The sequence below is a fragment of the Brachypodium distachyon genome, chromosome 5 (assembly GCF_000005505.3).
Source record: "Brachypodium distachyon strain Bd21 chromosome 5, Brachypodium_distachyon_v3.0, whole genome shotgun sequence".
Lineage (NCBI taxonomy): Eukaryota > Viridiplantae > Streptophyta > Magnoliopsida > Poales > Poaceae > Brachypodium > Brachypodium distachyon.
The window spans coordinates 21,719,003-21,739,792 of NC_016135.3; the positions used below are offsets into that span (position 1 = coordinate 21,719,003).

At 45.7% G+C, this 20,790-nt stretch overlaps 1 protein-coding gene across 2 annotated transcripts; it reads right to left on the minus strand.

Moving 5' to 3' along the window:
- Positions 1-1,457: 1,457 nt before the first annotated feature.
- On the minus strand, positions 1,458-20,187 carry LOC100826932 (protein argonaute 1B). Of its 2 annotated transcripts, XM_003580292.4 has the most exons (24): positions 9,736-9,879; positions 9,356-9,649; positions 7,166-7,938; positions 6,868-7,088; positions 6,647-6,796; positions 6,433-6,566; positions 6,129-6,238; positions 5,942-6,048; positions 5,714-5,852; positions 5,466-5,582; positions 4,943-5,050; positions 4,769-4,840; positions 4,034-4,156; positions 3,772-3,937; positions 3,570-3,691; positions 3,349-3,486; positions 3,080-3,222; positions 2,936-2,998; positions 2,804-2,867; positions 2,576-2,711; positions 2,409-2,482; positions 2,235-2,329; positions 2,118-2,149; positions 1,458-1,997 (listed from the first exon to the last, which is right to left on the minus strand). In XM_003580292.4, the coding sequence occupies exons 3-24, from the start codon at positions 7,928-7,930 to the stop codon at positions 1,792-1,794; spliced, it is 3,285 nt and encodes a 1,094-aa protein (XP_003580340.1). In that variant the 5' UTR covers positions 7,931-7,938; positions 9,356-9,649; positions 9,736-9,879; the 3' UTR covers positions 1,458-1,791. The 2 variants fall into 2 exon arrangements, with proteins under 2 accessions (XP_003580340.1, XP_010240271.1); XM_010241969.3 differs by lacking the exons at positions 9,356-9,649; positions 9,736-9,879 and adding an exon at positions 19,939-20,187.
- Between the last annotated feature and the right edge of the window lie 603 nt (positions 20,188-20,790).

Sequence of the window (20,790 nt, forward strand, 5' to 3'; positions counted from 1 at the left end):
AAGGCGATGCTGTCGGATTAAAAACACCAGCCCTATATGTTCCATCTCTGAGGATGAAACAAATTTCCATGGTGTTATGTCCTGTCCAAAAGCTCGTGCTCGTAGACAACGTGTGCGTAAGGAATGGAATAGTGGAATTTACCTGCTGATTGTGAGCTTTCCTTCCAACGGAGAGATTGGGTTATGATCCTTTTGGACTCATTTGATGTGCAAACAAGGCAACGCATCATGTTTCTCTGGTAGCGGGCTTATCTGGTGCCTAAGGAATGACTCGATCTTTGGTTTAGGAAAAGAAGTCCCTTTAGCCCATTTCATATACAGCTACTCTTTGGCCATGCAGATATAAACTTGTACTGGTCTGTCTTCCACTTGCACTTCCTCCCCTAGCTTAATGTGACTGGCAGAAGCGATGGTCACACTGGAGTACTGGACATGATCAACCATGGAAGCCCTCTGATACGGGTTGGCAAAAGCTGAACTTCGATGGCAGCTTCATTTCTCAAACAGGCGATGCTTGGTTGGGAGCCGCTTTACGTGCCAGTTCCCCATGTACGAATGCGGCTGAAGCGGAGGTGCAAGAGTGCATACAGAGTATTAAATTTTTTTGTCCATTCTTGTGTGCTCATTTGCAAGGCGAGTCCGATACTCCGATCGCCAGGATCTTCTCAACCACCTAAATGCTACTCCCTCCGTCTCATACCAAGTCACTTAAATTTGTCTAAATATGGATGTATCTCTGGCTAAAACGGGTCTAGATACATGTAACAGAAAGTCAGTTAATATGGGACAGAGGGAGTACTCAGTACTGTGCTGAATAGGTCCGCGCTCTGCTTCGATCTTCGAGAGATTAAAGTTGCTTGAACCGGATCACTGATCGCCTAGGAATAGTAATGTGCTCACTCCCGCACAGCTTAGCCCGGTATGCTAGGGAAGAGGTTTCTGCTGTCTGACACCACTCCCCTCTATAACTTGCTACTTCTTACCGGCTATCGAATGCCTGTTCCCACCAAAAAATAAGGGAAAACACTTCAATTTCTGATCCCTGCGACATCTGGTTCTAATTGTCGCTGTTGCCTGTTACTTACAGCAAATACAGTATTACTAGAATAGCGCCAGTTCAATCGTTTACATTCCCTAACGGCGACGTCGCGATACATTGTCGCGTTCTGTATTCCCTAAAGGCGCAACACCATTGACCCATCGTTGCGGTCTGTTTGTCAGTGATGCACTACCTTGATCACTGCCTACATGGACACCGTTGTCCTCCATACTTACCTTTTGCTGTCATCTGTACCAGGCCTTTCCTGAACTGCATGTATATCTCATTATCATTGGAGAAAGAAAGAACACAACGAAATCAAGACGACCAGCGACATAACAGGAACGAAAGAACACAGAACAAAAACAACACAACATGAGGGCAAACGGCTTTCAGATTATCCAACATGAACTGCAACTGCAACAATGTAATCTTATTATTGAAAACTCAATTGTTTAGCAGACAAACCCAAGGCACAGGCTAATTGCAATCATTGATGACTAAAGATCGGATCACAGATATACAACCGGAACAACCTTTCAGAGCAGTACCAGAAGTGATAAGACATACTAATAGGTTCCACGATATATCATAAACACCAGTCATAGAAAGGTAGATTGTTACACGAACACTTCACATAGCAGAACAGCCCAATCAGCAGACAATCTTTTAAGTTCACACGCGGTGCAGACAGCATTACCAATACAGTTCAACTACATAAAATGATCTAGGCAATTCCCCAGAGAATGATCTTAACAGTAAAACATGACACGCTTCACGTTTTCCTTGAGGGCAGGCAGAGGCCTGACAGCAACATTCCCAAACGCCCTTGTACTGCGCGAACCACCCTGTGGAGGGCCACGGGCACCACTTGCCATGGACCCACTGTCAGAGGTATCTGGCTCCATGTAAAATCTTGCTCGGAAGGCCGCCAAATGTGCATAATATGCCGGCGGCACTGCAACAAACAGACCCAAATGGTCAGCATTGAATCACACATTACACAGCTTGAGAAGTTCAGCACCACATAGAATCTAGCTTGAGAAAATAAAAAGAAGTTATTTGCCTTGGGACGTACCTATTGATACAGAGCGGGTGCACCTTGCGTACCTGAAACGGTAGAAATTATGTTTAATTGGCCAGTTCAATAGCACATACTAATTATTAAAAGGCATATCTAAGGACAGCAAATTACGTGTAGCACAAGTTGTTTGTGAGAGTTTGCAACTCATCAGCAGTAAATTTGTTCTCATCCCACAGAACATGATAATGAGCAGGGCGGCTTGTTCCCTGAAAAGAATCAAGACTTGAATCAGTAACCAGCTCATTCCATCAAATTAAAAAACAAACATTAAGAAGGCAAGCAAACCTGAATGCCAGCATGGCTACACAAGTAGAAATCAAACTCTGTCGGATGGCAAATCTTGGAATCAACAACAGTGCCTACAAATTAGGTACATCAAAAAGGTCCATTCCACAATGGTTAGATTCAAATTTGATGTAAGCTCAAAAAACTTGTTTGCACAAATAACTAACCAGGCAGTATATTCCCGCTTCTATCCACAGTACGCTGATCGTTGTGGTTATTAGCAAAAAGCCTGGTATGATGACGCTTCTGGACAACTACGAAGGTAACTGGAGGCTGATAATTTGGCTCCAAGGATGCACAGGCCTAAATCCGTAGATAAGAAATGGCAGTCAGAGGAAATATGCCAAATATGGCCAGAAAAGTGTGGACAAAGTTACTATACAAAAGTGTAGAACCTTTCTAATGGCATCAAGCTCATACAACAGAACTTGATAGAACTGTCCTTCGCTGACACCATCCCTGAAAGTACCATATGTTTAATAATAGACAATAATGATTAGCAAAGATGCGGATGAGAAGTTTTGAACCTGTAAAATATGATTCGCTGTGGCTTTTGCCCAGTTGCCCTCTTGAAAGAAATGAGAAGCTCCCTGCAAATTTAACAAATTTTGCATTTTTAGCAGCGTCAAAATATAAAATTAATCTATCTGATTAGAATACTAGGATCTTACTTGATCATGCCACCAGTCACAGTTCCTCTTTGGGGATCCTGCCATACTTTAAATAGATCCTGTATCAACTCTTGTCTATGGGCTTGTGCGCTCACTAATCCTGCATACTTGGTGACCTCAGGCCAGTCTTGGGAAGCAACCACCTAGAGGAATGAATATTGACACACAATAAGCAAAACTGCAGAACTTGCAACACTCCTAGGGAAACTGCAGAGGTCCGCGACAGCATAGCAAAAGTTAGGATGTATTTCAAAGTAAAAGCCACTTACTGCGGCAATGGAAGGACTGGAATCTTCACCAGGATGAGGATGTGTAACATCAGCACCAAATATTATGGTTGGTCTGTCACTAACAAGGGGAATCCTCCTTGTCAAAGCATCAACAAGTACAGTATTCCTTCCTCCTACCTGAAAAATAGGAAAAAACATATAAGTACATAACAATAATAGGACTAGAATAAAGATAAAATGGTTGGAGCTCAGTGAAATACCTTAACATTAATTTTAAGTGCTACATTGGCAAGATACTGCTTGCTCATCTTAAAGACGTGCTTTGTGAGACAACATTGAGATACCAATCCCAGATCAGTCTCGCAAATCCTTTTGAGATCCCCTGGGAAGGAAAGAAAACTCATAAGCAAAAGTATCCACACTCCACAGAGCAATCCTGAACTCCTTAGGAGGAGATCATACCATAAAGAGAACCATTATTGTCAGGCAGTATAACAATTAGCAGATCAAGTTCTCTGCCCTGGGGTCTGATTATGTTCATGGCATCTTGATAACGAGCCTTTAGTGCTCTTTCCACATGCTCAGGTCTCGCGGTAAGTGGGGGTAGCACAGGTTCAGGTGCAAAGTCCTAAAAAGACAAATGGAGAATTTGAAGACCACAGAATACAAAGTAACCAAAATGATAAGAGAATCATAAGAATCTAATTGCATGATTGAACCATACCATTCCAGATATTTGGCACATTATAGCCAGCTCATGGCAGAAACCCTTGGCAGCACTATCTTGAACATTCCGAGAGAAGTTAATACATGCCCAGTTACTGACTCGACCACCATTCACCATTTTCTAACCACCAAAATGAACATGTTATGAAACTTGCTCAAAAATAGCATCAGAAAAGGGGGATATGCAGGTTTATGAAATAATAATGGCAGTGGGGCATACGACCAAAGAACAGCTTTGAGGTAAAATCATGCAGATTCCCACTTAAAAATGCTCCCATGTGAAACTAAAGTCTTCTGGAAATGTGACCCAAGGAACTAATGAAATAATATGAAGTAACACTGCAGCAGTAAATAATATTTAGTAAACAGTCTTCTGGAAATGTGACTGAAGGAACGAATGAAATAATATGAAGTAACACAGCAGCAGTAAAACCTCCCAGGCTGTTACTCCCTCCTTCCAAAAAATGTACAAGGCCAACACAGAATTTTAAACCAGACTCTAATCAACTACTAGACCATAGAATAAATTATCTAACTGTTTCCTAGTTGTGTGGTCAGTTTACAATTCAAATCTTTTTCAATTTTACAAAAAAAATATTAAGTACAGTTTTGTTTTAACTTATATTCTCATTAGGTTTCTCCTCTATGGCTCCCCATGTATAACAGGCCGCTGAAGGCCTTTGCAGGAAGAATGATCGCAACTCGATGACTCGGGACATTAATGAAACCATACCTTGTTCATCATATTCCACTGGCCGATTCTGGGCAAGACATCCTTCTCTCTGCCACTATCATGGTACTTAAGCTAGTACAAACAAAAAAGAGCACTCAGCGGTCATCGGATCATATGCCCAATATGGAAATACAAATCCAGCATAATCAGTAATCACAGTACAAATTGTCTTACTCTTGGCGGGGGAAGAACACGAGCTTCAACCGATGCAAGGCGCTCATCAATTTTTATGCCAAATTCCTGTGCATATGGATCCTCATAGTATGCATTGTGATGCACAGTCTGATTAACAGAAAAAACAGAAGAGATTTATAAATTCCACTTTAAATGTGAAATGCTGGTGTATAGTCTGTAATCATCAATACATGCACAGGACTACAGGAGTAACTCAGATAAGCAGGCCATAGATAGTCTACTCTTCCCCAATAAAATGGTCTAGAACATAAGAAATGACTCCACAAGCAACTATCATCTTGTAAGGTATGCTTGTGCATGAATTCCAAAAACTCCTAAACATTATAGATGCTTGAATTACATTAGATATCAAACTGGAAGAACTTTGTCAACATAAGAGGAGAGAACATCAGACAACCATATAAACATGTAGTCTTAAAAGATAGACACGGGGTGTCAGAAGGCAATTTTTACAACAACATTATTATAATAACTTCCACCACAAAGATGTAACCACAATTACCGTCAAGATATCCTTTTCGCGCTCCTGAGGGCGTTGGCAAGTGACTTTCAGTAGAGCAGTTATCTGTTTCTCATTCAGGCGCTTCGAGTAACGTTGTCCTTCAACAATCTTACAAACCTGATATTTAAGAATGATAAACTGATTAACTTGTAACAACATGTTGAAGCTGGATGTAGAATCTAGAAAACACGCACACAGATATAATAGCGTATTAAATAAAATACAACAAGGTTGTTAAATATACAAACCTCCATAGGAAGATAATTCGGCCTCTGCTGATTGCCCACTTGCAAGCAAGGCAGAGTGGTGTGCTGAATATTAAAACCATATGTCTCCAGGAAGTATTGCACCACGGTTTTTACAGTACCACGTTCATCGACAGGGAATCTATCACAAGAAAACCAACAGGGAATCACACACGAATCTGCAAGAGCACAAGAGATTTCTGTGTATGTAGCGATGGAAGAAGCACATACGATAGCTCTCGTGTAGCTTGTGACGTTAGACCAGATATACGATATTTCCTACGCATGTTCCCTCGATGCGTCACCTCCACCTTTACACCTCGCAACGCCTTTTTAATCTGCAGGAGAGAGAAGAATTAGGGTAACTCTGCATTGACAAACGTCACTGTGAACAGTGAGACAAGTTATGAATTCAAACCTTCACACGATCTGAATCAGACAGCGGTCTAACTGAGATGTCTCTACACAGAAGCTGAGCAACAAATTCAATCACAGGGAGAGGCTCAATAAATGCAGTAGAAGACATATCTGCAAACAGAAACAGCATGTAAAATAAATTATGTCAGTGAGACAAATGGCCATTCTGCTACCAACACTCAGATGTGAACTACAATGCTAGTATTATTACTGAGCATTGAGGCCACCCACTATCGAGATTCATCACAACTGACAAGATAACAAATGTATACAACGACAAATTAAGATTTGGAGTAGCATCTAACCAATATTAAGCGATAGTCCCATCTGTGTAGGTCTTATACTTTGGTAAAATCCACGCCAACTTTCCAAACCTTCACCAAGTTTCTGACGTCTCCCTAAGTTTGGAGAATAAAATGATCGGCCAACTGGAGAATACCTACAGATGAAAAACAGAGAGGAATTTGAACACATGCCTCAGGAAAAAATAAAAACAAGGGTCGGTTAGACAAAAGATACCTTGCAGTAGGCAATTCACGTAGCACAATATCAAGCACCTGAAGAGCTTCTTGTGGTGCATCAGGCTGCCTCCCAGCTAGAAACATAGCCAAATGGTGGAGATCAGCACGAGCAGCAAATTTGATCACCACCCTGAATTGTCTCTCGCGCCTTAAAACAGAAGGAACGTCAGTACAAAAATTTGAGTACATATCACTACAAATATCACAGTGACTGCATACCTTGGCACGACTTGTCCACCACCAAGGCTTTCTTCTTCGTCTTGCAGAGTAATTTCAAATGTCCTTGACGTAAACGGCAACGGCCCAGCTGTATAGAGGCTCTTCCTTCCATCATAAGCAGGTAAACGTCCATCCAAATGAGATTGTCTGTAAAGCTTAACAAGTTCTGCCATCACAGCACGATTAACACCACGTGATGTAACCTCTGGCGTTATGGTCACCTGTTGAAACACGATTAGTGATCAGCAATAGCTAGAGAACTCAAGCGAGGAAGAGAAACTTCATCGTAAGGACATACATCGTATTGGTGGAGGTCCTTATCAGGAAGCTCAGCAAAGAAATGGTTTGCCTTGACGACACACCTATCCCCATATGTACCCTTTCCAGGGCGCAATGGGAATCTAACTGATTTGCTCGACGCTGGTGCCAGTTGAGAGGCTTGGCTGGTCGAACTTTGGTCAATGATGGCAAGTTTTTGAAACTGTTGCTGGACTTGTCCACTGCTCACCTCCACCACGGGCTGAGAGGATGAGCCAGCTCCCGATGCGGATGGGGAAACCATCGGGGCTTGATATTGGACATGAGGGGCTTGGTGCAGCTCGGGAACTGTTCTTGATGGACCTGGGGGAACATTGCGTCCACCACTACCTCCCCTATGCCCACCATAGTATGGCTGCGGCATTCCACCACCTCTGGGCCTTGGACCACCACGTCCCTGATAGTCACGCGGCTGATATTCAGGTGGACCACCACCTGGATGTCCACGTCCCTGATAGTCACGCTGTTGATATTCAGGTGGGCCACCACCTGCATGTCCACGTCCCTGATAATCACGCTGTTGAAATTCCGGTGGAGCTGGCCCACCAGGGCCCTGATAGGGTCCACCACGCCCCTGGTGTGGCCCACCACCACGGCCACCCTGTGGAGGTACCCAACCACGTCCACCACCATGCTGTTGAGGAGCTCTTTCAGTTCGCTGTGAGGAACCCTGCCCAGAAGCTCCCGAAGCCTCCCCAGAACTCTCTCCAGGGCTGGCAGGACCAGTTCTCTTCTTCCTAACCATGGTGGGCGCTGCCAGGACAAAGAATACACCAAAATGTAAGAAAATAAAATAATAGGTATCCGGACTGAAATATATCAAGGATAACTTCAAGCAGAATGAATAGCATAATCAAGCAAAAATACTAGAAAGAGAAAGATAATGTGTGTTTGAGAAGGAAATGCACATATAAATCTGCATAATCTAGGCATATAATCCAACATCTGCAGCTTGACCAATTAGTTCTTCTATTATACATAATTCTTCCTCACCGATGTGAATTATTTTAACCATCTATGAACTGGCGAGGAAGAATTATGCATGACAGAAGAATTAAGTATTCCTCTGGGCTTTAATGAGATTCAATTGTTCATCTGCAGCTTCACCAATCAGTAATTCTTCTGTCATACATGTTTTATATGCATATACAGTATCACCACAAGAAATGTGCACATGAACAATGCACTCCCAATAAAGCCCAGAGGCATGTATACAAGACAATACGATCAGTACAGACAATAGATGTAGCACATGAAATTGAACACCACGAGACAACAATAAAGACACGGAAATCTTCTAAGATCTTCTCCCTAGTGCTTTCATATTTCTATCCGAACTTGTGTTAGAGCAAAGCCGCTTGTGGGCACATCAAATATTTTGAATGCAGCAACCAGTATCATATTGCTCCCAGTAACTTAGCAGCACACCAGCAACAACAGGTATTGGTAATATATATGTAAACCATAGGAGATGATACATTTTGCCTTTCTAACAAAGGTTTAACATCCTATTAGGAAACACTTGGCTTGACCTGAAGTCTAGAAAATTAGCAGAAAGGATCTCATATGAGGCTGCAGTTTCATCTCAAATAATGATACATTTAAACAAGCTATAGGATTAGCTCTGCATAATAACCGAAAACAACAACAACGAGGACAAAAACAACAAAAACAGACCTCGACCCCGACAAATGAAGCTACAGCACAAAACACATAGTAGATAAATAAAAAGAGTAAAAAGGGGCTCTGCAGTGTACCATGCACGGTACCGTAACAAAAAACGAAATAAAACCAAACAATAGCATTCAGACAACTATCTAACCCTAATGTAATCGCGCTCAAAACTGGAAGGGGAAGGGCTTCCTTAATCTGGCACACCACGCGTTCTGTATCAAGAGATTAGCACAAATACAAGGAAACGATCGCACGAACACGAGCAAATCGTACGAACCCCATCGGATCAGCTCGTCGCAAGCTAGATCCGCGCAAATCCGACGCCAAACCTAGACTAAATCCACCGAAGACTCAAATTCACTCGTGCACCGGAACCCACGCGATTGTACAACCGGCTACCAATCGCTCGACGGAACACCACGTGCCCGCACCAAACTAGATAGATTAGCGAAACGAACGGGGGAGAGCGACAGAGCAAAGGGGAAGGGGTCGATACCTGAGCAGGCGGCTCGGCGAACGGCGGCGGCGCAGGAGGTGGTCTCCGGAAACCCTAGGCCTCGTCCGACTCCCCCCAACCGCGTTCACTAGTGGCGCTGCCCCTCTCGGCCTCCACCACCCCCTCTCTCGGCTTTTTTGAGGAGCGGAAGGACGCCGGCCGCTTGCGGTTAATTAGCAGCAGTGCGGCTAGCAGGGGGGGAAGAGCCGAAGCGAGGGCAGAGCGCCCGTGTCAGGTCGCGGGCCGGGTACCGGTTCGCGGAGTGGGCCCGGTAAATCGGGGCAGTGTTGGCGACTGCGGCGGCGGCGGAGGCAATGGGGAAGGTCAAGACAGTTAATAGAAGGTAGAAAACGAGTAGAGGAGAGCGGGGAAGCCCTTACCGGCGGTCGTCGTTGATTACAAAGGACGGGGGAGAGAGCGGGGGCTGGATGAGAGAGCGAGGAAGAATGGGATCTGGGCGTCGGTCTACACGGGGAAAAAGGAGTGACCCCGTGTGATGTCAGGTCGCTGGGCGGGTCTCGGAGTCTCGGTGTGCGATGCGGGCCCGATAACCCGGGCCGGAGAACCCGCTTTCGTGGTTGTAGTGCGTACGGACGTGGAGCGCGTGGGTGTTGGGGCATCAATGACATCGTGGGGGCCGGCGCGGGATTTGGGCCGGGAGCGCCTCGGACGCGACGCCCCGGGCAGCAGTAGGATTATTTGGGGGTTTAAACCAACGTAAGATAAGCTAAAACCGCACGGGCCGAGTTGTCAGGAGTGGATAATTGCGCCCTCTTTCTCCGCAGGGCCCATAGACGTTTCGGCTGCTGATTGGGCGCGCCTAGTTTTATGCCGCGTGCCAAGCGCACACCTCGGCATCATGGGTGCACCCACCAAGCCCATTGCCCCGTCGCACTCGCTGTCAGCACGTTGTTTACGATCCATTTAGCAACGCTATAACTTCGCAAAGGAATCACAATTTTTTTCGTACATTTTTTTTTGTCACAGCCACACAGCAGCACGTACCTACACCGAGAGAGGGATTCACGGAACGCGTGCAGCGGCCGTACGTGCTGGCGGGTGAGTGGGTGACGTCTCGGTTCACAAGGCGCGCGTGAGCGGCAACGGTGCGTGTGCGTACGGGGGCCGCGTCGCAGTCACTGCCATCCCGTTTTGGTTAAGACAGGAATGGGTCAATGGCCCGGGCGGGCGCCGCTCGATGCAGCAAACAGTGACGCGGCCGCTGTTGTTGCACCCAAAGGGTACAGCGTAACAGCGGCCTACACCTACCCTACCAGATCAATGGCTCAGATTGGTTCCGCCTACGGGGCGCACGCGCCAGTGCGTGGGGGCATCATCGCCAAACGGCGCTCTCTCTCTCTTCCACCGGATCTTTCGCACACCTGATTCCCTACTCGTCAATGACACGCTAGCTCTACCGGGTAAAGTAGGCCCACAGTACAGAGACACAGTTTCGATTCACCGTGGTGGCCCGAGTTTCTCTCTCCGGTGTTTGCAGGCCGCTGAACAGCCGCGCGGACGCATGTGGGGGGCCGTACCGGGTGCGCGGCCATTTTCTGGGCCCGAGGCCCGAGGCTTTAGAAGGCTGGTGCCACGACGAAAGGAAGGCCAGGCGACGAATGCGACTGGGCTGCCTCGGGCCTGGTGACTAGAAATGCAACGGCCTTCTCCTGAACCTACTCGGGCAGCTAGAGCTACTGCCCCAGGGCAAGGACGCCGTCGCTCTCGGCATCGACAGCACAAAGAAATGCAGATGCGTAGGCACAAGAAATCAGTGTTTTAGAACAAGTTCTTGTCCGGTTTCGGTGCTTTGCTCCGCTTCAAGACGAGGGTAGACTGGCAGAGCACAGCTTTGCTGAAGTAGCAGTACGGCCTGTACCTGGGCAAATCCCGAGCCGGGCTCGGGCTTCAGGTTTAACCGTCAGGCTTTTACGAAGCCCGGCCTGGCCCGAAACCTCTAAAATAGGCCATTCAAGTATTAAAATAATTATTTTCGGAATAAATAAATGATTTTTATATCTATTTTTCCTAAAAATACTCTTTTTTGTCATTTTTGGGGTTTCGGGCTGGGCTTGGGACTGAAAAGTGAGGCCAGAGCCCGGCTCGGGACGTCAGGCTTCGGGCTGGGGCGGCCGGGCCGGGCCACCCATGCCCAGATATTGTACGGCCTAAACGATGGGAAAAACTGAGCCGTTCTGCGAGACAAAAGACTCGATAGCCGAAGGAAACTGGAAACCCATCGAGGAAAAATTGGCTAGGGGCCAAATATTTCCTAGTGCGGCTGACAGAGCAACAAATGAAACTATAGTACGGACTATCCGTGAATAACCATGTTCCAGAGGAGATTTGGGACTTCAGCGCAACATGAGTTGATGTGAACTAAAAACGTACGATACGTTTATAACAATATTGCTTCACTGGATTAAACTGCAGCCCAGTGTCGCGAAGTTGCTACATATTTTGATGTTGCGAAACATGTTGAAGGTAGTAGTCTACATTTAATCAAACCGTTAGTTGCGTGGGGTTCAGTATTTTAGGCTCTGTTGTTTCAACTTCTGCTTCGACTTTTGATGCTGCTAGCCCTTTAAAAAACACTTCACCTGTTGGGGGGGGGGGGGGGGGGAACACCTCCGGACGTGCTTCTCAATTTCACATGTAAACGGAGAGAAATGCTTTTTAGAGGGTTAGAAACACCAAAAGCTGAAGCAAGAGCTCAAACAAACATGGCCTTAATGTAGATGTTATCAGACATGTCGTTCACACCATTTCTCTTTATGCCGCACAATCAAAAGCAATCATCGCAAGCGCTGCCGACACCATGCAAAGATGCCTCGCATGACATGGTTGCACCTCGCCACTCATTCCGTTGTCTCGAGAAACAAAAATGAGGGATTCAACACAAAGACCTCCCATATGCCACCAATCCTCAGAGGTGGAGCTGGAACAAATATTTACATGATGCATCTTTTGAACATAGCACAAAGTCTTTTAGGTTTGTAGCTTTGCGAGTTAGAATCATGGCCGACTGATTCACGCTTCCTAGTTTAACATGATGCCTCAGCCTTATTAAATTCATAATTAGCATGACAAAAAAAATCTTTTATGTGCATCAGGTGTGGCATACACAGATGCACCCCCTGCCCATCCTAATAGTACAATCACCCAAGCAAGCTGAACTTCGGAGTTTTAATGCTGTTTTCATCACATCTAACATGTTTCGGTGCTTTAATGCTGCTTTGATCACATCCACCATTTTTCACGCGTCATTTTTCCTTATGTCTCGCCCTCAAAGTCACCCTCTGTGAGTCATCGAAACCGTGTAGAGATCTTGTGTGATAGTGGATGGTACATTTAGGACCAAACTTACAAACCTCTGATATGATGGTCTACGAAAAAACGTTGTCTCTCTCTTGAAAATGCGCCACAATGTGTCCCATTTCCCATCGCCGCCGTGGACTGGTTGTGGTGGGTAATCTATTGTGACGGTGAAGCGACTGCGATGAAAGCTGATCTTTTCGCAACATGATTTTCGAGTGACTGTGAGTTGAGGATTTGGGTGGCCAGCGCGAGACAAAATAATCAGTGACAGTAGAGCATGGAGATAGTGGCCTTTTCTCATGCATAGGTCAGCGTGGTGTTTTCAGAATGTAAGGAAGTACCCTTAAGAATATTTGGCTAATATAACTAGAAGATTGCTTTAGTACGTGCTGTGACTACTAGCGTTGTTATCCTTTTTGTTCCGGCTTTAGTTTTTTTACTCATATAAAGACTCAATTGATGAAGGTAGTTATTTTTCTTCATCACTTGTTGGTTTATACTAAGGAAACAAATATAAATTATTAAATGAACTAAGAGCAATATTTTCTAAAACATGTTATTTTTGCCATGGATATTAATTGCGCTATCTTGTAAAAAAAGTGTTCCCTCTGTTCCTAAATCTAGAATGTCTTAGCTTTGTCGTAAGACAAATCTTTAAAACTTTGACCAAGTTTATAGAAAAATCTATCGGCATTTTTTACTTTAAATAAGTTTAAATCCACTGTGATATATTTTTATAGTGTACTTATTTCATATTTTGAAATGTTTATATTTTTTCCACAGTTTAGAAAAAGAAGTTATTTTTTATTTAGCAACTTAGTTTTTTTTTAGAATCAGCAACTTAGGTAGGAAGCCCAAGCAAAGACGGAGCTAGTCGTGTCACATTGCTTCGCCCTACGGCGCATACGTGCGCCTTTTCCTCCGACATGTGGCCGCATGGGCTCCTACTCCACGTCAGGCCAGGACTACAGACCCGTGAGCCTGCCTGCAGGTGGGCCAGGAAGCCGTGTTCACGATCCCACGTATCCGTCGGTGCACAGCCTGGCCCGCCTCTAGTCCAAACGGGTTGGGTCGAGCCGCTTGCAACACGAAACGTATCCCACTCAGCCACTCAGGCAAGGTCACAGGCTCAAAGCCAGAAAGGCCACCTTCCTCTAAAAAAAAAGAGCCAAAAGGGCCACCTGCACGACGTCGTCTACGGACGGCACATTGACGTATTGCCAATGGTACCGCTGCTCCCTCGTCCATGATGTCATGGGCCGCCGCCTCCTCCTCCCGCTCCCGCGCACCGGCGCGCGTAGTTCGGCTCTTCGGCAGTGACCCGATACCGTTTGGCCCGTGTAGTTCGGCACTACGGTAGCACGTACGACGGCCTCTCTGGATCAGCTAGCTAGCTGGCGATTCTCAAAAAAAAACTAGCTAGGTGGCTCTTGGCTAAAACAACAGACGTGTATCTTTATCTTTAATCTTGTAAAAAAGCCATTTGGTGGTGGTCGTACGTCACACACCTTTCCTCTCTTCTCTTACACGTGGGACCGGTCTTCCTGCACCATCCACGGTTCCAGTGTTCCATCGCCTCCAATGCTGCTAGGATGGATCCGGAGAGGCACATCATGCCGATGCATCTACTCCTTCACCCTCTCGCTCGTGAAGCCCCGCTCCAAGACGCCACCGCGCGCCGCCGCCTCGTCGTAGCCCGCCACGCGAGGGCCGCTGTCGGATCAGGCCGCCTCGCTCTTCAGCCTTCATCAACACCCCACGGCCCTTCTCTTCCCCCTCCCTTCCCGGGCCCCAGCGCCATGGCAACACTGCCCCTGCTCTTTGGTGCATGGTGAGGTGACGAGCTTGGCAGCGATGGAGGCGGAGAAGAGTGGGTGGTGCTGGGTGAGGACAGCGGCGGCTCCCTTGCTCTCCAGCTCGCAAGTCGCAACCTGTTCCAGCGACATTCTCAGCCCTGGATCCGTTCTACCTACACCGTACTGGTGGGCTCCTATGCAACTGCCTTCCCCTCCCTGACCAATTAAATATAAATAATTCAAGAGGAGAAATTTATACCTTTCCTCTGTACATATTCGGCTGATCAAGATTCTGATCTCCGTTTGGTAAAAATAAATAAAAGTTTCTTTTTTTTGCGAAACGGAAATTCATTAGCTATCAGGACTGATACAGTCCAAAGATACAGGATCCCAAATTACATCCGGTCCATGACTGATCCAGCTATCAGTGTGATTATTAACTCTAGCATAATTTGCCAGTAAATGACTAACACAATTTTGGCACCTATTAACTTTGCACACAGTAACTAGCTGCACATCGAGCAAGCGGCGGATCTCCTTCACACACAAGGCGAAAGGCGACCTGTCCAAACCTTTGGCTGCCACCATCGCCAGTGCTTCGGCACAATCCCGACTCAAGGACAATGATCTTATCGGTCCAGCCAATAGCAGCATGCAGACCGAGCTCAGTGTCAAGGGCGTCAATACAGCGAGAGAGGCTACAGCAAGCCGAAAACAAAACCTCCCCTTTATGATTGCGAAGTACCAGACCAATCCCAGCAGAACCGTCATCAGGGGAGAAAGACCCGTCCACATTCAGTTTGACAGAGTCAGGGGCTGGAGGCTTCCACTGTGCCTGAACAGCTCTAGGTTGATCATGATCCCTCCGATTGAGCTTCGATCTAGCCGAGTAGGAGCAGATTTGCTTCCCTTTGACAGCATCGACACAAGGGTACTGTTTGTTGAGGAGAAGTGAGTCCATATAGCTGCACAGAAAGTGCCTTGAGGCCTCAACGGGTGCCAGAATTTTGTCATGCGTGATATCATTATGAACGTGCCAAATACACCAGAACATCACAAGCAGCATAGCAGCCTTGGTCTTCTCCATGGGAAGGATAGCGTGAAGGAGCCAACCCGGCCCAGTGTTCCGTAGACGCCTAGGATCTGGAATATCCCAGTGAGGTCTCATAGCCTGCCAAATACCTCGCGCATTAGGACAATGCACCATGGCGTGGAAGGAGTCGTCCTCCTCAGCACCACACACTTGGCAAATCCTTGTCTTCTCCATCTTCCGCTCACAGAGATTAACCTGCGTGGCCAGAGCATCCCTACTGAGTTTCCAAGCAAAGATATTCACCTTCCTCGGCACAATATCATTCCAGACAGACTTCCACTTAGAGCTGCTACCGTCCGGCCTGTTACTCGTAGCACCCACATTTTGGCCCTCGGGGGAAATGCAGCGGCCAAGGTGGTACGCCGAACGCACCGAGAACTGACCTTTCTTGTCGGGGTGCCAAGCTAGAATGTCTTGCTTGTTCCGGCCAGAAGCTCTAATCTTAAGAATATACTCAATATCAATTGGGAGAAAAAAAATTCATAAGTAGCTCCATATTCCAGTTGCCGTCCGGGGTTAAGAATTCGGAAACCCACTTAAGACAGCAATTTCTCCTTGGTGATATCGGTCATCGGCTGAAATCCCGTGGGATCCAGGGGTCCCTCCAGATGCGGACACCCTCTCCACAGCCAATCCTCCAAATGATGCCATTCTTAACTAACTGTAGCCCGAATTCAATCGTTTGCCAGGAGGAAGAAGCATTACCAGTGAACACAGTATCCACCAGTGATCCATTTGGATAGTATTTAGCTCTCAGCAGTCTCGCACATAGGGAGTCAGGTTTGTCAATCAAGCGCCACGCTTGTCGGGCCAAAAGGGCCTGATTGAAGGTTTGCATGTCCCTGAAGCCCAAACCGCCCATGTTCTTGGGCCTTAGCATGACATCCCACGCCACCCAGTACATCTTCCTCCTGCCGTGCTCAGCACCCCACCAGAAGTCCCTGATGATCTTGGTAAGGTCCTCGCAGAGCCCCGCAGGTAATTTGAAGACCCCCATCACATATGTTGGAATGGCCTGCGCCACAGCTTTAATCATGACCTCTTTACCACCCTGTGATAGTCTATTATCTCCCCACTGCAACACCCACTTGCTCAATTTCTCTTGCAGGGTCTGGAATTTACCTTTATTCATTCTTCCCTCGGGGGTGGGCAGGCCCAAATAAAAGTTTCTGATCTAACCGTCTTCTTCAGTTGGCAATACTTACGAATTTCAGAGAACAGCCATGGTGAATGTAAAAAAAGTGTCTGCATGTGACTGATTCATCTCATTTGTATTTGGTTTTTGAAGACATATAGATCAGATGTACTACTTTCGATATGAAGTAATCTGGTTTAGTTCATATGATGAGATTACGGAGAAACAATATTTAGTAAGGATGCAATTACTGATTAACTAAACAAGAAGATCGATTTTTATTTATTCAAGTTTTTGCTTTATCCCACTTCAATGAAACAATTACTGATTAACTTATGATCGACCATGGCTAGGTCTATAGAGGACTGAGGGGAATTCATACCAAGGGATTAACACAAGCATGTGTGTGTGTGTGTGCTGGCTGAAGCTGCTTCAGAATGAGCACCGAGCCACTGACTGTCTGAATTCATCCATATATTTCTTCTTCTTTAATATTTGGAAACTCCATGGATCAGTACCACTCATAACTAATTTGTCCCTAATAGGTAATAGCTGGTTGTGCTTAAATGTAAATTAGAAAATATGATTCCTAATGGATGTAATTCTGATTTGGCACTCTGAACCTTCTCTGGTAGGTTTAGTTTGTTCTTAAAAGAGCGATTGTAGTAATTTTGTAGTGAGAGATCAAGTAATTCATAGGTAAGGGCATTCTGATTCTTTTCCATTTAGATTGCCGAGATTTATTAGTTTTCTGGTTTCAAGTTTAAATACATCTAGGTGGTCTAGGTCCTTCAATTTCTCTATTTTTTTGCAGGACTTTCTAATTCTTTCTTGGGTTTTAGAACGTCAAAGAAATTACCACAAGAACATGAACCTTTCAGGGTATGCTGTTCTAGCTCCTTTTCCACCTTAGTACATCTTATATTATTTGTTCATACTCCTGTTGCCCTCTTTGCCCTGTTATTGTGTTCAAGGAAACAATATGTTTAAGTGATGGTTTACAATTTAGGCTACAAATACTATCTCTTCATATCGGAACATACCATTTTCTACATGAATGATTCTATCAGCCACGGTCTCCTCTTAGAAAAGGCCAGTCGTCTCTTCTTGCTTAACTGCTATTTACAATAATTGCTTGGATTGGTTTCTATATCTTCAATTGAGCCAGTTTTGTTGGATCACAGTATATGATAACTTTGGTGAGCTGGTGTAGCATGCATGGTTGTCATTGGATCTATTTAACTCCGTCTATGCATATGAACTGAGTAGCATTAATTTGACAAGAATTTCCTCTCAATAACAGGAGCTGAAACTGATTCTATGAAGTTGATTGATTTTTCTTTCACTCATTTCATTAGACAAGGTACAGTAGATTGATCTTCATATTCACACGCACTAGCATCCAATACAAGCCTTCTGATAGTACATTCTTGTCCATATCGTTTTAAGCATTGCTTCATGTGTTGTGTTTATCTGAGGGTTAACTTTTGGCACAGAAAAGAAAGTGAGTTAAGTAATTTATTCCATACTTCAGCTACCAACTTTGTGCTTATGCTTTTGGTCCACAATATAATTTGTCTATGATTGAAACTAGGCATGCTAAAAATGTGCCATGCTATCCTCCGCCACCACCACGGTTGCAGTTGTCCATTTGATTGTTCATCAGGAGCATTCAGGATATGGTAATTTCTCTTTCATATTTGAGATCATGTTAATGATCCGAAAGGCATATATATCTTACAGCAAAGCAGAGTGTTATGACTATTTGCAACGCATAAGCGGAAGTAATACTCGACTACTTTTTATGTGGCTCCGTAGCAGCGACGGGTACCTTACTAATATGTAGTATGTTTCATCATGTCTAGGGGCCGAAAAAAAAGTCTTACTTTCTTAAGGAAAAAAAAAGCTAGCAGCGCCGGAAATTTTTGGCAATCCCAGTGTTTGATTCGCCCGTTATCATACATTTCCAAGTCCCAACTTGCAATCCACGTCGTGTTCATCCTATCTCTTTTTTCCTGGGTGTATGCTTTGTCATCTTATCTCGTTTTCCCTACCTTCCCATGAAGACCCAGTAAAGTTCACAATACGAAATCAAACGTACGTGTTCACTTCATCTATACTGCTACATATTTGAGATAAAGAATGAGTTGTAGCAATGTTATTGCTTGCTCGTGCACTAAGTAATGCAAATGGTGAAATACACTATACTTGTAACGCCCCAATGTCACTTCTGCCAACTCTCTAAGTTTCAAGACTGAGTTGGGCTCTCAGCCAAGCACGTTTAACTTTGAGGTTTCTTTCAGATGGGCTCCCGAAAAAAAAGTTATATCTTGTTAATATGAGTATTTTATCAATCCTATTAAACCGCAGGGAAGTGTGTCACAACACTGCATCATGCTTCGTGCGCTACGGCCATACAAATTGTAACATATTCCTTCCGTTTCATAATTCTTGTCAAAATATTACAGGTATGTAGATATATTTTTTAGAAATAGATACGCCCAGTTTTTGGTAAAATTTGAGACAAGAATTATGAAACAGGACGAGCTAGTGATTAGAACTGGTGGGTGCCTGGCCTGGTAGGCGTCAAGCACGACGTATGGATGTGAACAGAGAAGTGCATCCTGCTAGATATTTCCGTCGTGTAGCTGTACAAACAGTGACATTGACGAGGTCTCGGCGTTACTACACGCACGTCGTATCCGACTCCACGTACGGGTCTACTACATTTGTTTGGCCCGTATGGCTGTATTGTGTTCGCGACAGCTCACAGGGACCAGCAAACTCGAAGAGCATAAATAGAAAAGATTCCGTGAGCGCTGTTCCAGGAGGGACCCGAACCGAAGAGCTGTAGGCGTCTAAATGCAAGCCCAATCTGCATACACGGTCACGACCAAACACAGCATCATCACTACCGATACAGGAAACCGACGCGCGCGCATGCGTCAATGCGTGCAACTGTGCCCAAAGCCCCAAACAAAAACAGTTGAACAACCCGATCGACCCCTGCCCCGCAAGACCCACAATGATCGCACGCACGCAGGCATGAGAGCCTCATATATATGCAGCCGTGAGATCGATCATCGATGTGATGTGACGAATACAAGGAAACACGGAAACAGTCAAACACAGGGTGAGCGATGAGGAAAACACGAAGGGGACGAACGACGACCGAAAACGAAAGGTAAAGGTTTCCAGAGTGGGAAGATGGGAGAAAGGGACATGAACGTGAGAGGCGTACCAGGGTGATGGGCGTATCCGTTCTCCAGGCGCATGGCCATGTCAAGATCAGTAGATCACGAGGAACCAATCCTTCATGCGCGCGGCGCGGCAGAGTCGGCAGAAACTCTCCCGACTGCAGCTTTGGAGCCAATGGAAGAAAAGGAGGAGCAAGAAAGAAAGAAAAATATGCGACTACGATATGCGAGGGGGCAGCGGCGTGATGGAACGGGGAATTGAAACTCGTAGTAGCACTCGGAGAAGAGCTGTCCAGCGCTACGGGCGATGGAGAGGTGTTGGGTGACTAATAAGTGGGACGGAAGAAGATATTGGTGATGTATGCGCGAAGATACGCCTAATTATTTAGTGCTGGTGAGATGTATCGCGGCACGGGGCCAGAATTGGAGAAGAAAAAAGCTGTACGGTGATGGCTTGTTTTGATGCTGATCCTTCGTTGGCGAGGAATCGCTGAGGTAGTACGAACTTGCGCTGCCCTCGTGGGACCCTTGTCCTCAAATGGTTATCCACTCGTGTCTGCCCATCTTTATCTGGATCCGATGACGAGGTTTGGTAAACGGAAAACGACTGCGCAACATTTTTGTACTCGCTCTCCTTCGCCGGCGCCATCTCCGTACTCGCCCTCGTGCGCGGGCTTGCTTCACCGACCGTCGGCCTCCGCTCTCTGCCGTGAGCCTGAGCCCTGAACCTGTCCACAGTGAACGATCACGAGGGTTTCCGGAAGTCGCGAGGTTTTTTTTTTTTTTGAGTGGACGGAAGTCGCGAGCTGGCCGGCCGGATCGTGTATTTCAGTATCTGTGTTTTCCTGGAGTCAGGTTACAAGCCCAAAAGCCACAGCCCACTGTATCGAACACAA